Genomic DNA, 16,288 nt, shown 5'->3' on the forward strand with positions numbered 1-16,288 from the left:
CAAAGTAAAAGCACTGTTATAAGGGAACACGCAGCCCACTTTGCTTACTTGGTGCCCGCTGTTTTACAAATCTAACCTAATTTCATCTGAACTCCTACAGAACCAGTCATGCAGAGACAGCCTGTCCCGGCCTCAGTCTCCTCACGAAAGACCCCATTCCAGGGGCCTCTCCTACTCTGTAAAGCAGGAGCCACTGAACTGTCAAAGGCTGGGTTAGGGAGTAGTGGAGACTGGTCTTCACAGGGATGTCTGAGCACCAGGACAGCGGAGTATCTTTCAGGGCAGCGTCTGTCACTGGTGCCTGCAGATGGCCTGCGCTGCACTTGGGTCATGCCGCACCGAGCAGGAGTCAGAAGACTCACCACTATGGCCGTCTACTCACATGCAACAGTCCATGCAGGAGGTAGCTGGCTGAGAGCGTTCGGAGGCTTTGGGACAGCAAGCAGGGAACGAGGCTAACAAGAGAGGACGAGGGTCAGCTGAGAAAATGCCTGTGAGCCACGAGGGAAAACTGCTTAAGAAAACACTGAAGACTTTAAAGAACAGACTTCAGAGACTCAATGAAACCGCTGGAGTTTACAACACTAAAAGAACAGGCCATAACTAAACTACCTTTTGATACACGAAGCATTAAGATTCCTCAAATACAATTTGAATTAAAAGACAGCTCCTATTTTTAGGTTAATACATGTAAGTTATTTCATATTTTGCTATGTATAGAGTTAGGTAACACTGGAATTACTGAAGAGGTACAATATATCTTAAGCAGTTTCAAGCAGACAGTATTACTTTAATTATAGCTGGTGCATAAAGTGGATTTTGGTTCAGGCTAAAGAAGGTTAATGAGGAAGGTTCGCTCTACATCCAGGTCAGAAGGGCTGGATTCCCAAAGCCTCCGAAGCCCCAGCTACCCAACTTGCTCTACATCATCTAACTATGAACAGTAAGGTAGGCACAGACCAAGCAGTTGGTAATACAGCTTGGCACGCAGACACCGGACGAGAGAGACTGCAGCAAGGGTTTCACGTGATCGTGTGTAATGTTCGTCCACACCTTAGTCTTCGACTTGGGACTGCTTCCATTCTGCCCTTCCTCAGAAGCATCGTCACCCCGGCCAGAGTTCAGCCATCTTGTCTTCTCTCGCTGCTGCTTCTGAAAACTGTGTCTGAGAGGGGAGCAAGTGCCCGAATCACCGTCACTAGCAAAGGAGTAACCTGTGACACTAGCAGGAACCTCCACATCGCTGTATTTTTTAGACTTCTCTCTCAGAGCAGGGTATCGATAAGGGTAGCCAGTTCTGTAACCCTAGAGTCCAAAGAGAGTGAAAGACAGTCAATATTCCAGATCTCAAAACAAACTTTCACTTTGGAAAATTGTGTGGAAATCTCTACAAAGGCTGAACATACACATACCCTATGACTCAGCAATTCCACTCCTAGGTACATGCCCAACAGAAATCCGAGTATGTTCACCCAAAAAAGGTAGTAAAATGCTGACAGCAGCACTATTCCTAAAGCCCCAAATTAGAAACAACCCAGTCGTCTATCAACAGTAGAATGAATAAACTGTGGCATATTCAAATAATGGAATATGATACAGCAATAAGAATGAAAACTATTATTAGGTGCAACATTAGGATGAATCTCACAAATAGGATGCTGAGTGAAAGAAACCAAATGGGAAAGAATACACTGTATGATTCCATTTATAAAAAGTACAAAAAGAGGTAAAACCAGTCTTTGCTGTTACAAGCTAGGATAGTGGTCACTTGGGATGGGTAAGTAAGCGACTGAAAGGGGAGATGCGGGGCTCTGAGGTGCTGATACTGTTTTCTGATCTGAGTGTTGGCTACACAGTGTGTTCAGTTTTTAAACATTAATAAACTGAATACTTAAATAGGTACACTCTGCTGTTTACATATTCTATTTCAACAAAAAGTTAAAATTTAAAAACCAGGGCTTACTTGCTGCTGGTACAGTAGAGGTTATATTAATCAACGTACTTAATAATTTTCTACCTTCTAAGTCATAGTTTAACTATGACAATCTTTAGGCAAGATCAAACAAGTACACCTCATGACAAGTGGTTCTTGGCAAAATTACTTTACCTTTGAATATAACAACGTCCGAGTTCAACCTTCAACTCTGCCTCATGACCATTTACTATGCTTTAAAACTTGTGTCCCACTAATTCATGCCTCTGTAATAGCACTGAGCCCACTGTGCTGGACCAACCTGTTTGCTAATCTCCCACAGAAAGTATCTCCAAGGCAAGGATGCTACCATACTCATCCCTCCTATGCAGTGCTTAGCATTTGGTGGGTATGGCAGACAGACTTTATGGTGGTCTCCATGGTCCCGACCACCTCATATAATGCCCTCCTCCCTGGAGTGTGTGCAGGACCTGTGACTTGCTTCTAACCAGTGGAATTTGGCAAAGGTGATGGGATATATTAACTAAGAGTGCAGCACCCATCTTAAGAGAGTCTCTCTGTCCACTGCTGGCTCTGAAGAAGCAAGCTACCATGACTCCTACAGCTATAAGAAAAACTTGACAGAGATTGGAAATGGATCCTCCCCCAGTAAAGCCTTGTGATGAGAACCCATCCCAAGTCGACACCCTGACTACAGCCTTATGAGAGTCTAAGCCAAGGACCTAGCTCAGCTGTGCCTGGACTCCTAGCCCGCAGTTTCAGATCTGGACCAAGTCAATCACAGCACCTTCACAACAAATGACAGGAGAATCAAGATTTGAAAGGATTACAGAGGGCTCATCATGTAAGATGAGTCAATGCCTGAGCTCTGCTTGCCCAGGTACTTTAAAAACATTCACATTCCTCTCAGTTCAGGAATTCTCTCTTCCCTCTGGGTGCTCCTCCTCTTTGGGACTACCTTCATTACCAATGATTCCTTTAATACATGAAAGAAAAACTGGTAATAATTCCTAAATGGAGTTTGTTGTTGTTGTTTCCACAACTATCCTCAGGAAGATAGGTAAATGTCTACACTGGCAATTTCTCCATTTATGTGCATGCTTTGTTGAGAAATAATAAAAGATAATGATTCAGCTATAAAAAGACTATCTTCAGAAAAATATAGCATTATTATTAACTCAAGTTTCCTCTTACTTAGAGAGCCAAGGCTCTTGACTAATCTCCATGACTTCAGGATAAACTACCCAGGAATTCAAATAATTTTATCCTGAGAGGGTGTGGGTTTTTTCTTTATTCTTCCCCTTGAAATGCTATCAAAGCAAAATTAGAGGCAATACTTAAGACCTACTATGTGGCTTATAGTTAAAAATACAGATTCATTCCTTCTTTGAGAAGCTGGAATTATATTTTGATTTTCTGGGAAGCAATTTAGCATTTCTTTTAACTGTATATGTTAAAATGAAATTTCTTACAGTGAGAATCTTCAACTATTTTCTACCCTACTCAATTATTAGCAAACATATATGGCTGATCAGACTGCTAAATAAAAACACGGACTATGATCAGTGATTGCTGTCTAGTTCATTTCTTATAAACTACACATGGCCTTCTATTATTTAAAATGATAATAATCTCTGCACATCAAGAACACTGAATAGAACACTCTTGTAATGAACATTTCACTTATTATCTTTCATCCTTTATCTTCCTCCTCTATCAAATTAGAGATACTGCCCAATTTGGACTTCTCTCTCCATCCTGACCGAACAAGATGTGGTGGGCTGGTGTTCTTGATCCTTATTTCCCTCTCCTGTTCCCCACTTGACTTTGAGGTAGAAAAGCAGTAAAACATCAAAGTATTTTCAGGAAGAGAGAAGAAGAGCTCTAAGACTGGGGCCACCCCAGCGCTCCTCGCCTTGCCAGGCACCTGTGGGATCTGACTCCTGATGCTGACACCAAGGCCACCACTGCCACACTCTCAAACCTCCTCCAGATGTGACTTTGCTGAGGTTGCACTATCCTGGTCTGCTACCTAACTCCAACTGCTTCTTCCATCTTCTTAGTGAGCTTTTTTCCTCTTCCTGCTTCCCTTGGCCAATCCTGGCCCATGCCCCATCTCTGCCCCTGCAGCTCTCATGCTCTGTCAGGACACAGATCACAGGTGCTGGGCTGCATCTGGGACTCGTTTGTCCATTTGCCTGACTAGGTCATGAACTCCTTGAAGGCAAGAACTATGTTCTGTTCACGGCTATAGGCCCAATAGTAGATGGTCAGTTAGTGCAATCCATCTTTACTGAGCAAATGAATTCAGAAGTTACAGAAGATTCTTCCTTCTCTGTTCACTCCTCCCTCACTGATCGAATCTACTCCTGTGGACACTTAGCGCTTGAGGACACTTAGCATACCCTGAATCAGATCCATGAAGTCTTTTTGTTCTAAAATCTTCAGGAAAGTTAAACTGCCTCCTGCAGCCACTCATCCCACCAGTGACCTGGTCCAACAGTCAGGACTTTCTTATGTTAGGTTGGAATGTGTCCCACTGGCCCCAGTGCTGCTAACTAGAGCACCTAGCAGAGCCACGGCAACACACAAGAACTCCATCCCTTCCTAAGGCTTCTCTGTCCCACACTCTCATGACAGGTCCTCACCACCTAATATGTGGCAGTAGGATGTACCTCTTGAATCCCATCTAAGAAGTGTGACACTACAGCATGAAAAGGGCCCCATTGCAGAGCTGTGTGTCTTATAATGTGGTTGCTTCAACCCTAAGGACATTGTTCTGAATATTTAAAGAGCATGGTAAAATTAGAGATGGACTTGCTTCTCCCCACTGCTGTGGCTTCAGTCATGCTGCTGCCTCTGTTGTGGATGCCCCTCTTAGCCCAACTCAGCCTGTCACAAGTCTACCTATTCTTTGAGGTCATTTCTAAGTGTCATCTTCTACATAGTTTTCTCCCTGATCCTTGCAAAAAGATGAAATCCCTCACTGAAACCCCTGAACACAGACCACATCCTGATAAGTATTCTCATCACATCCCCATGATGCTGAAAGCTCCTCAGTCAGCCACTGTACTGTTCTGGGCTCCAGGTCCTGAAGTAAGGAGGGGGTCTCCCAAGTAGTAAATCAGCACAAATGGTGGTCAAAAACAATAATCAGGCCCCAAATAGCTGGAACTTACTATTAAAACAAAAAACGAAACACTTGGTGACTGATGTAGAAAGTCCTCCCTCGATGGCCTGCTTGTGGGACAATGGGCACAGAGCTGACTCTGCTAACTCTAGGAGTCCAGTTATCCAGCAGTCTCCTACCGAGTAGACTCTCTCTCTGCTCTCATTCCCACAACTGGTCCAAACAAGATTCTCTTTGGAAAACAAATAAGACAAAAAACCCTCACCTCTGTATTTTCTAGCAATTTAGCTTAGAAGTTAAATTGCCCTGGTGCGTCTTCATGATTTTCAACAGTGAAAGCATTCACATACTGCATGAAGACAGTGATTTCACAACACTACTTTACTTGTTACAAAAACACCAACATTTGTACTTTTAGAATGAAAGTTTTATCATCAAGTGGTGGTAACAATCTTACCAGATTATCAAGCATCCGCATGAGAGCTTCAAACTCCTGCTCACCAATCTGCCACTTGGGAGGCGATCCGGTGGTGCCCTCCCCTGCTGGGGACCCCGGGGGACGGGATTTGGCTTTATACTTCCCAGGATCCAGGAGGACTAAGTTGTCTGGCCCTCCTGCACTGGCCAGAGTTCGAACCTTTTCCAAAACAAGCAAACACTAGAGTTTGAGTTCTTTACAGAGAGCAAGAGAACCAAATGACTATGAGAGATCACTTAAACAGAAATGCAGGTTTCAAAAGAAACTAAATCATCTGAGTATAAGAATAAAAAAACTAGGATGGATAGTGATAGACTGATCAACAAAACTATTTTCAGAAGTTTTTCTTTAGCATGAACAAAAGTATTGGGCACTTATACTTGGAAGCGAAATGGGAAGACAAAGCACCTTTAAAGATCGTATGAAGGAGACTGGGGACCGCATTACCGCACAGACATCAATCAGGGTAACAGTGGGGACAGCACGAACTTGGAGTTGAGCAGACTTGGCTTAAATGGCACTCACAGCCATGAGACTGTGGGCAAGTCTCTACCCCTCTGCATCTGCTTTTTCAGAAGGAGTGCCCTGAGAGTCAAATGAAATAACACGTAATAACATACGTAAAGCACCTGTTGATACCATGGCTGGCACACACTAGCACTCCATAAATGGCAGTGACTTATGTATTTGAAAAATTTAAAAAATTAGAAGTAAAAAGCCCAGTAATCATTTGCCAACTTAAATCAGTGAAATGACATCTGGCCTGGTCAATTTCCAAATCTATGCGCTCGTCTTTGGCAAAGACATTGCTCAAAGACTCATTCTTGCAAAACATGTAACAAAAATCTACAGAAACACCAGAAACACCTAAATAAACTGCAGACTGAATGGAAGGGCCACCACTGACCTGGATCTCACAGGCAACCACAAGATTATGGATGTAATAGAAGGCCTCCTCAACACTCTCTCCAACGGACACGAGCCCATGATTCCGCAGAATAAGAACCTGAGGAGGAAAACATGAAAGGTCTATAGACCTGGGCAAGAAGACTGACACTTTTAACTTTTTACTTTTTCCCGCTATAATTTAAATACCAAATTAGATAGATGCCTACTGACCTTGCTTTTAGGCCCCAGATTTTTCTGAATTAAAACTTTCTCCTCCTCATCAACAAGAATCCCATGATAATCATGATAAGCCACTTCTCCAAGGGAAAGTGCCTCCGGGGAAATTGGCAAGAGGCCACATTTCATCGCTGAGACCTAGAGAGCAAGCAGTCACCATGAAGGCAGGCAAATCAAAAGTTACAACGCGTTGACTGATGACATGTTTTCCACAAAGAAATAAAAAAGGGGAACATGTTTTACTTTATTCTCTTCTCAGAAATAAACGAACCCATGACCTTAACATAAACTTGACTTCTCGGACTTACTACCAACCTACACTTAAAAATCAAAGCTATCACTAAGCTGGGAGAAATTCCACATCTTTCTGGATTTCTCCCACACTGATTATAAACACTGTGTGAGATCAGACTTAATAAGACGACCCTAGATCTAGTGCAAGGAAAGACTCAATGGCTTCCTCTGAATGAGTCACAACATCACAAAGAGAGGTTTTTCAGGTTTTTGTGTAGTTTTCATCATAGCTCATAGGTGAGATCGAAACACCTGAAAATTAGATAAAAGCAAATTTATAAAAGTTTAGGATAATTATACTGTATAATTTCTCTACATTTATTTAAGTAAAAAATCTAAATGTTCATATAGCCCTTAAGTTTCCTCAAATTTCCCAAACTAACTTTGGAATATGCTAATTTTGAAAGTCTTCTACCTAGACTAACAGGCTCCAAAGATTTAAATAATATCTATAGATGCAACAATACCATACAGAAAAGCTGATCTACAAAGACATTACCACACAAAATGGCAATGCCACATTTAATTCCTTTCACAGTATCAGCTTTCCTATGAGAAGAAATTTCTTTACCAAGTAATTTTGATAATTTTTAAAACAAATGACATGGTAGCTGTTTGTAATCATATTCTTTTTTTTTTTTTTTAAAGATTTTATTTTTTTCCTTTTTCTCCCCAAAGTCCCCCGGTACATAGTTGTATATTCTTCATTGTGGGTCCTTCTAGTTGTGGCATGTGGGACGCTGCCTCAGCGTGGTTTGATGAGCAGTGCCATGTCTGCACCCAGGATTCGAACCAACGAAACACTGGGCCGCCTGCAGTGGAGCACGCGAACCTAACCACTCGGCCACAGGGCCGGCCCCTGTAATCATATTCTTAAAGATACTTCTAATGGTTCTTTAAAATGGATGGACTTTTTTTTTATATGAACTTCTTCATGGTTGAAAGAGCATGTATTCTTTCAGGAAAAAATTATACCAATCAGAGAATGATGTATCTAATAAAACTGATGCTGACATCAAGAACCACACCTTCAAAGTAAAATAAACAAACCAGATGTTCATCCAAACAATCCAGTATGCAAGACATTAAAACATCAAGATAGATTCAATTCCACATTACTAAATCAATGAGGTCACCTGTCATACAAATAAGCCCATAAAATCATTAAAGTATAGGGGGCCAGCCCAGTGGCTGAGTGGTTAAGTTCGTGAGCTCCACATCAGCGGCCCAAGGTTTCACCAGTTTGAATCCTGGGCGTGAACATGGCACTGTTCATCAAACCATGCTGAGGCAGCATTCCCCTCAGCACAACTAGAATGAACCACAACTAAAAATATACAACTATGTACCGGGGGGCTTTGGGGAGAAAAAAGAAAAATAAAATCTGTAAAAAAAAATCGTTAAGTATAAAATTGGTGATAAAAAGCCAATTCTAGATAATTCTAGAGTGTTTCACTTTCACATGACTGTACCAAAAACCGGAATGCGCATTTTCATACTGTGAGGTCTCAGGCTCTGTCTGGGTGGCCTGCTCACACCAGGAGGGCTCAGGCTTAAGCAGGCCCTGGGAAGCCCTGGGCTTGAAGGCCAGGTCTCCTAAGAGCCTACACTGTCTGTGCCCTCTTCCTCCAACTGCCCTACTTCTAATTCTCCCCAATCATGATGATCTAGCTGGGGCTCCATTGGCTCCAGGCAGAACATCTGGGGAAAGCTGGCCAGGTTTGTTTCTAGGCCTCAACCTGTCCGGAGCTCTCATGCCTGGCACCTTCCCCACAGCCCATCAGCACGCTCAAGCCTCCTGCATCCTACCAACCCTTCCCTGAGCCCACAGCATCCTCCACCTACCACCCCAACTTGCCCTCCCTCACTTTCCCATTCCTTTTTGAAAACAAGAAGTCTCTATTGACTGCTGTCATTCTGCACTTCCCAACAGTCCCCAATACACTGAAATCTGACCTCCATCCTGAACACTCTACGATTTTCTAATTAAGTCTAATGGATATTTTCAGACTTATTACAGGTTTTTCAAAATAGGTAGTATACGGACCCTCTTCAAAGAAAAGAATATTCTTTTAAGAAAGTCAAACTTAGTAAAAATTTTTTTTAATCCAACAAAGTTAGGTTTATCAATTTGCAGCAACAGGAGACAGCAATTTGGAGGAAATGTGAAGCGCCTCTCACTAAATAGCTTTAAAACGTCAGGCACTGCTAGCACAGCACACTTACCGCAGCCCCTGCTGGTGTGTGAATATGCACAACACACTTCACATCAGGGCGTGCAGCATAAATTGCAGAATGGAGCGTGAAGCCAGCTTGATTTACTCCTAGATTAGTACTCCCACGATCTACTACATCTCCTTGTAGATTGATTTTAACCTGAAAATAATAAAACGAAATTTTAAATGTCAAAAGGATTTCAAATTATCCTAACTAGAAATTATTTAAACCAAAGTTTAAAGTGTTATAACTAATGTTAAAGGTTTTTCTCTAAGTTAATCACACAAAACAGACTTTTTCTTCTTTCTTGGGTTTTATATGTTTAACAGGATTAGAAGATGTTTACTTATCTACTATGACCTACACATACATGACACCCAAGAGGAAAAGGATATTCTTACCAAACTGGATGCAGTCACTTCACTGTAGAGAAGTCCAAACGGCACAATGAGGAAGTGTTCCTGCTCAGAGCTCACTCTGGTCTGTGGTGAAAAATCACTGAGTTACCTCAAGAATCCAACTAAAATTATCTGCATCTCTTTTAGTCCACAAATTCACGTGTTTATTGTGAGCATTAAACGAGCTACGTAGGAAAGCACTTAAGTACAGTGCCTGTCACAAAGCTAAGAGGTACTGAAACCTTGCTATTATTACATTGTAGTAATTTATCAGGTATACAAAGCACATCTGGGTCACAATCATGATAATTAACTTTATTAAAAAACCTGGCGGTTACCAAACCAGTATCATGTGAAAAAAGGTGTCACTCCTCAGGGGTATAATAATAACAAAAACCAAAACTTATTTTTTAAAGTCAAAATGGATTTTTTTAAAATCTCAAAACCTACAGGATAATGCGCAACCATAAAAAATACAAATCAGAGAGAGCTCTTCCTTACTGCTGATCAGTTTTGCAAAGTCTCTGCACCACCACATCATCATCCCCTTGTTTGTTTGCTCTGTCCACAATACAGTTTTCTTTCCACTATTATTCATTCAATACAGATTTGGCACATACTATGTATCTGTGGTAGACACTAGTAATATAGCAGGAAAACAGAACAGTCCGGCCCTAAGAAAAATTCAGTCTAAAATGTTGGAGAGGTTGTGGAGAAAAAGGAACCCTCATACACTGCTGGTGGGAATGCAAACTGGTGCAGCCACTATGGAAAACAGTATGGAGAGTTCTCAAAAAATTCAAAATAGAACTACCATATGACCCAGCTATCCCACTACTGGGTATCTATCCAAAGAACTTGAAATCAGCAATCCCAAAAGTCCCATGCACCCCTATGTTCATCAGAGCATTATTTACAATAGCCAAGACGTGGAACCAACCTAAGTGCCCATCAACTGATGATTGGATAAAGAAGATACAGTATATATACACATACACACACACACACACACACACACACACACACACACACAATGGAATACTACTCAGCCATAAAAAAGGATAAAATCGTCCCATTCACAACAACAAGCCACGTAGAGAAAGACGAACTCTCTATGACTCCACTCATAGGTGGAAGTTAAACCTATAAACAAAGAGAAATGATTGGTGGTTACCAAGGGAGAGGGGGACAGTGGGGAGAGGGCACAAAGGGTGAAGTGGTGCCCCTACAACACAACTAACAATAATGTACAAATGAAATTTCACAAGGTTGTAAGCTATCATAATCTTAATAAAAAGTTAAAAAAAAATTCAGTCTAGTTTTTATAATGATTTTGGGATAGACTCCAAAGACTCCTCAAAGCTATCAAGTTGGAATACCATATTTACTACTGAACTAAGAATTCTAACTAGGGTCAGGTAGGTGGAATTTAGTGTTTGTTGAAAACCCCTTACTTAAGGTGTTTAGCCCAACTTCCTAACCAGCATAATGATTTCTTCTGTACTGGCCCAAACAGAAACACACACAGGGTCTGCCTGGACAGTTGTAGTGATACGAACACTCACCATGTCCTCACTCAGCAAATAGTCACTGAGCGCCTACTATGTCATGGGTTCTGGAGTACAGGAGTGAACAAATAGAAGCTGGAGAGACCTGATCATTAAAACATTTTCTCTCACACTGAGAAATCCGTCTTCCTGAGTTTTTCATCATTGTTTCTAGTATGCAACACAGAATAAGCTCTACCTCCCTTCTACAATTTAGTTCTCAGATATCTGACACTATCCTATCTCCTGTGTCATCTTCATGCTAAACTCACTTGATTCCCTCCAAATAGTATAATGGGGATCCACAGTCACGTAAGACTTGAGTTAAAAATCCTAGCTCTACCAAGAACTGGCTAGGCTGCTTTGGGGATCCTGGGCTCTTGGTCTCCTTATCCACAAAGTGAGGATGAAAGGGCTCACAGTCACAACAAAGCTCTCAGTAAATGGCGTCTCCCTACTATTACTATTATTAGCAACAACAGGAGCAGCAATAGTAAATCCTCACCATCGATGAACCTGTTCTCTGTAAATCCATCTCTGTAATATCCATTCTCTCTGAGTCCCTACTGCCCAGGTGTCTCTTCTCTTTCAGTTGTTTCAAAAATGTACACATGGTTTCCACCTTTCCCCAAATGTTCTCCCATTAATGGTGAGTTAGACAGACTTTTTATTTCTAAAGTTAGTTCTTTTATTTTAAAAAGCATGCTGATCTTTTTAACCAACTAAAACAAAACTACGCAATTGCCCCAATTCCCAAGTTGGGTCAAAACAAAACATAAAACAAGGAATTATTTTGTGTATTTATTGGTGAGGATGAAGAAAAATAAGGTTGGAAATAAGGAAAAATTAAATGCCAGATATTTTGGCTTATTTTAAAACTTTTTCTTTTGAAGCATACATATAAAGAGTATTTAGAGGGTATACGTACAATTCAAGTATAATAATAAGTCAAACACCCATGTACCCTTCAACTAGCTTCAGAAATAGAGTAAGCCTAATATCTCTAAAGCTCTGTTTCCCTTCCCTCATATCTCAGAAGTAACCACTATCCTGAATTATGTGTAAAGTGTTTTCTTTTCTTTATAGTTTTTTTTGAGGAACATTAGCCCTGAGCTAACTACTGCCAATACTCCTTTTTTTGCCGAGGAAGACTGGCCCTGAGCTAACATCCGGGCCCATCTTCCTCTACTTTATATGTTCGATGCCTACCACAGCATGGCTTGCCAAGCAGTGCCATGTCCACACCTGAGATCTGAACCAGCGAACCCCAGGCCGCCGAAGCAGAACATGTGAACTTAACCGCTGTACCACCGGGCCGGTCCCTTTTCTTTATAGTTTTACCTTATATATATATTCATCCCTAAGCAATATACTGTTTAATTTTTATCTGTTTATGAACTTCATATAATTGGAATCATACTTTATTTTTCAATAACTATTTTCCTCAACATTATTTTTGAGATTCTCCTCCAGATTATGATGTACACGGCTATAATTTATTCATTTTCATTGCTGTATAGTATCCACTGCATGAATATACCATGTATCCATTATGTATCGTTCTCCTATCAATGGACATGGTTTCCATTTTGCTATTAAAAACAATGCTATGAACATTCTTGTACCTGTCTCCTAGTGTACACTGTACATGTTCAAGTTTCTCCAGAGTAATAAACTAGGCGGTAACACCAAATTATTTTCAAAAGGGCCTAAATAAATGTACACTCCTGTTTGTAGTGTATGATAGTTATGTGCTTCTACAACCATCTTTTTAAAAAAATTAAAGTCTAATGTCAGCGAAGTGGTATATTCCACTGTGGTTTTAATTTATAATTTCCTGGTTACAAATGAGTTGAGCAATTTTTCATATTTTTTTGAGCCATTCTTATTTCTCCTTCTGTGAAATTCTTTCCTTGTCTTTTGTCCATTTTATATTAGTTTCTCCTTTTCTTATTGATAGTTCTTTATCTATTAATTAATAATAAAATAACTAATTTTATTATTTATCTTTATCTATTAATTTTAATTTATTAAATTAATGGATATTAATTTTTTGTTGGCTATGTGTGAGGCAAACTCTTCCTGATTCTACCTTTTATTTCCACTCTCTTTACAGTGCCTTTTAAAGATGAGAAATTTGTTCATTTTAATGTTGTCAAACGTATCCATCTTTTCTTTTATGATAGACGCTTTTGTGTCTTAAGACATCTTTCCTTAGATCAGAGGTTCAATGATTTTCGCCTACATTGATCCTAAAGTTTTTAAAGCACTACCTTTCACACTTAATCCTTAATTCATTGGAATTGCTTTTATGAGTATACATAGTATAAGGCAGGAATCCAATACAATCTTTCAATTCTGATTTTTCAATCTAGTTGTGCCAGCACCAATTACTGTCTAGTCCATCCTTCCCCTGCTGATCTGCAATGCCAACTCTTTTGTATATCTGATTTCAATGTGTGAGATCTGGTTCTGGCCTCTCTGTTCTGTCCCATAGGCCTATTTGTCTCTTCCTTTGCCCAAAGCACACTATTTTAATTAATATCACTTTATAAGTTTGATATGTGGTTTTAAAAAAAAATCTTCTCACCTAGTTCTTTGGGAATGTCTTAGCTATTCTTGGTCTTTTTTCTTCCATATAAATTTTAGAAGCATGCTATCAGGTTCCACATTAAACAATACTCCAGGGGCCGGCCCAGCGGCACAGCAGTTAAGGGCGCACATTCCCCTTCTCAGTGGCCAGGGCTCGCCGGTTCGGATCCCAGGTGTGGACACGGCACCACATGGCAAAAAAGCCATGCTGTGGTAGGTGTCCCACGTATAAAGTAGAGAAAGATGGGCATGGATGTTAGCTCAGGGCCAGTCTTCCTCAGCAAAAAGAGGAGGATTGGCAGTAGTTAGATCGGGGCTAATCTTCCTCAAAAAAAAAAAAATACTACACAGCCATTCTAATCATCTTTTTCTTTGTCTATATATATATAAAATTCATTCAGCTGTAAACAGTATATACTTTATATTTTCTCTTTTATAATAATTTTTCATTTTTTATTTTTTCACATGGTCTTTATAATTGTTTTTCATAGTGTATACATTCCCTCAAATTAATGTTGAATAACTGGGATATTTCCCACCTACTGCAGGATATTTAGACTTAAAATTTTTCATTATTATAGATAACACTATAATAAATATATTTGTACATCATGTTTTCGCCTTTGACTTATTTCCTTAACATATATTTCCAAGAGTGAGCTTAACAGATCTACATATTTTAATGGAAAAAGCTTAAAATATATGATTTTCTGGTCTGAAGTAAAAAGGAGAAAGTGCTAAAGTGAAAAAGTGAAAGTGAAAAGAGAAGGACACTTCGAAGTCAGTGTTTTAGTCCCCAACGGACTAGTGCTGGTCTCACTGTGTGTCTTCCCACACATCTAACGCCCCTTCTCTGTGTAAAAGGAATGAATGCTAACATCACAGATCTTAAGGTCACTCACTGAAAACCAAATGCATCCAACTCAGCATCTCTGGCAAAGATCCATATCACATCCCCAGAAGCACTGTGCACTGGTCACAAAGGTTGGCTCCAGACCACCACCTCAGCGGTTTAACATCCCTAGACTCCAGAATGGAGCTGAACCTAGCACTCCACTGACACCAAGAGGCATTTAGGGATAGAAAGGCCCCACCATCAGCTAAGTGCCACCAAGAGAGGAAGCCCAGCTCATGTGCCAACTGGCCCACCCTGTCTTTTGACACTCCCCTAAAGCTTCTCTAAATCCAACGCAATCTTAAGACAGAGAACTAATTCACACAATCATCTCCAATCCTCTAACACCTGTTAGCACTTTTAAATTCCTTTAGTAGAAAATCCCTATGGCCCGCTTTCAAATAAAGGGCACAATGACCTGTTAGCACTTTTGGTTGTGCTGATAAATACTGTTAATACATCTTTGTATGGTAACACCTAGATTGTAAAACAAAAAGTGGATGCCATAAATAGTTAAAAAACAAATCAAAAACTTTCTTCCTCAATGATTCTCTAGTTCACAAGATACAGGACATATTTTTGGTAACCTGAATTTCTTTTTTACTGAGTATTAAGTCCCAAATCACTTGCAGAAGAGTAAACGCTTAACTAAAGTTTTAATTCTGCTAAGTCCTAAATAATTAAAGGGGAAAAAAAAACCCAAGCAATTTAAGCAATTCAAACTTATTTAAATAACATTCGTAATAGGACTAACAGTAAACAGCATTTCAAAACCCCCAAAGAATGTGAAGCTATTATTAAAGCCAAGGATTACATTTCCTATTAAAACTGTAACATTTTCATGGAACTAATTTGTAGGCAACCATTTAGCATTAAATCTCTACACAGAGCATCCTGTCAAGTATAATTAGCCACAGATGCCAGCAATTTTCATGCAGGCACAAAGAAGAGAGCTGGTATTTGTGGTAGGCTAATTGGACTCACTGATCAAATAGCAAAAGGAGTTGTTGTTCAATAATTTTACCAAGGGAGAATTTCAGTTCAGCTGGGGATTTCACAGTGTGCCTACCACTGTTCCTGGTCGGGGGACAGAGCAGGAAACATAGCAGAGGCTCCCTTCATGGAGCAGACATGGACAACAAACAAGTAAATGCATAGTGTGGGTGACAGTAACTGCTATGAGGAAAATAGGGCAGGCGTGCTGGGGCAGGGGGAGTAACATTCTACAAGCATGACAGTGTGGATATGACACCGTCAGGCTGACAGTTTGAAAAGTTCACTTTAGCAGCAGTGCGGAGAGAGACAGAGGGGAGGGTAACTCGGCATCTCTGGCAAAGATCCGTATCACATCCCAGAAGCACAGTGCTCTTGTCACAAAGATGGGCTCCAGATCACTACCTCAGAGGTTTAACTTGCCCTGGAGTCCAGAATGGAGCTGAACTAAGCAGCACGGACTAGGAGTCCACATGTGAAAAACACCTACGTGTGTGCGCTCAATATGGAGAAAAGGGTAAACAATTTAAATGGCTATTAACACTAGTTGCCTCAAGGGAGGTAAGAGTATTGGCAGGATTATGACTTCCTCTTTAGATGTGTAAGATTTATACTATAAGCAGGCACTGTACTAATACTTTAAAATATCCAATGAAAGAAATTAAATGAAAAAATAGATTGGAACA

The 16,288-nt window shown here is 40.3% G+C and overlaps 1 protein-coding gene across 20 annotated transcripts in view; it reads right to left on the reverse strand.

Moving 5' to 3' along the window:
- ADD1 (adducin 1) overlaps positions 1–16,288 on the reverse strand; it is an 88,137-nt gene that overhangs the window by 15,870 nt on the left and 55,979 nt on the right. For 13 of the 20 annotated variants that reach the window (XM_070506351.1, XM_070506358.1, XM_044767928.2 and 10 more), the window contains 6 exons: positions 9,579–9,659; positions 9,187–9,336; positions 6,661–6,804; positions 6,449–6,547; positions 5,521–5,700; positions 1,054–1,305 (listed from right to left, as the gene is read on the reverse strand). In XM_070506351.1, coding sequence (XP_070362452.1) covers positions 1,054–1,305; positions 5,521–5,700; positions 6,449–6,547; positions 6,661–6,804; positions 9,187–9,336; positions 9,579–9,659 — 906 coding nt within the window. Of the gene's footprint in view, positions 1–960; positions 1,306–5,520; positions 5,701–6,448; positions 6,548–6,660; positions 6,805–9,186; positions 9,337–9,578; positions 9,660–16,288 lie in introns of all 20 variants that reach the window. The other 7 variants (XM_070506346.1, XM_070506353.1, XM_014832815.3 and 4 more) reach the window with 1 other exon arrangement.

This window comes from Equus asinus, chromosome 3 (assembly GCF_041296235.1).
Source record: "Equus asinus isolate D_3611 breed Donkey chromosome 3, EquAss-T2T_v2, whole genome shotgun sequence".
Taxonomy (NCBI): Eukaryota; Metazoa; Chordata; class Mammalia; order Perissodactyla; family Equidae; genus Equus; species Equus asinus.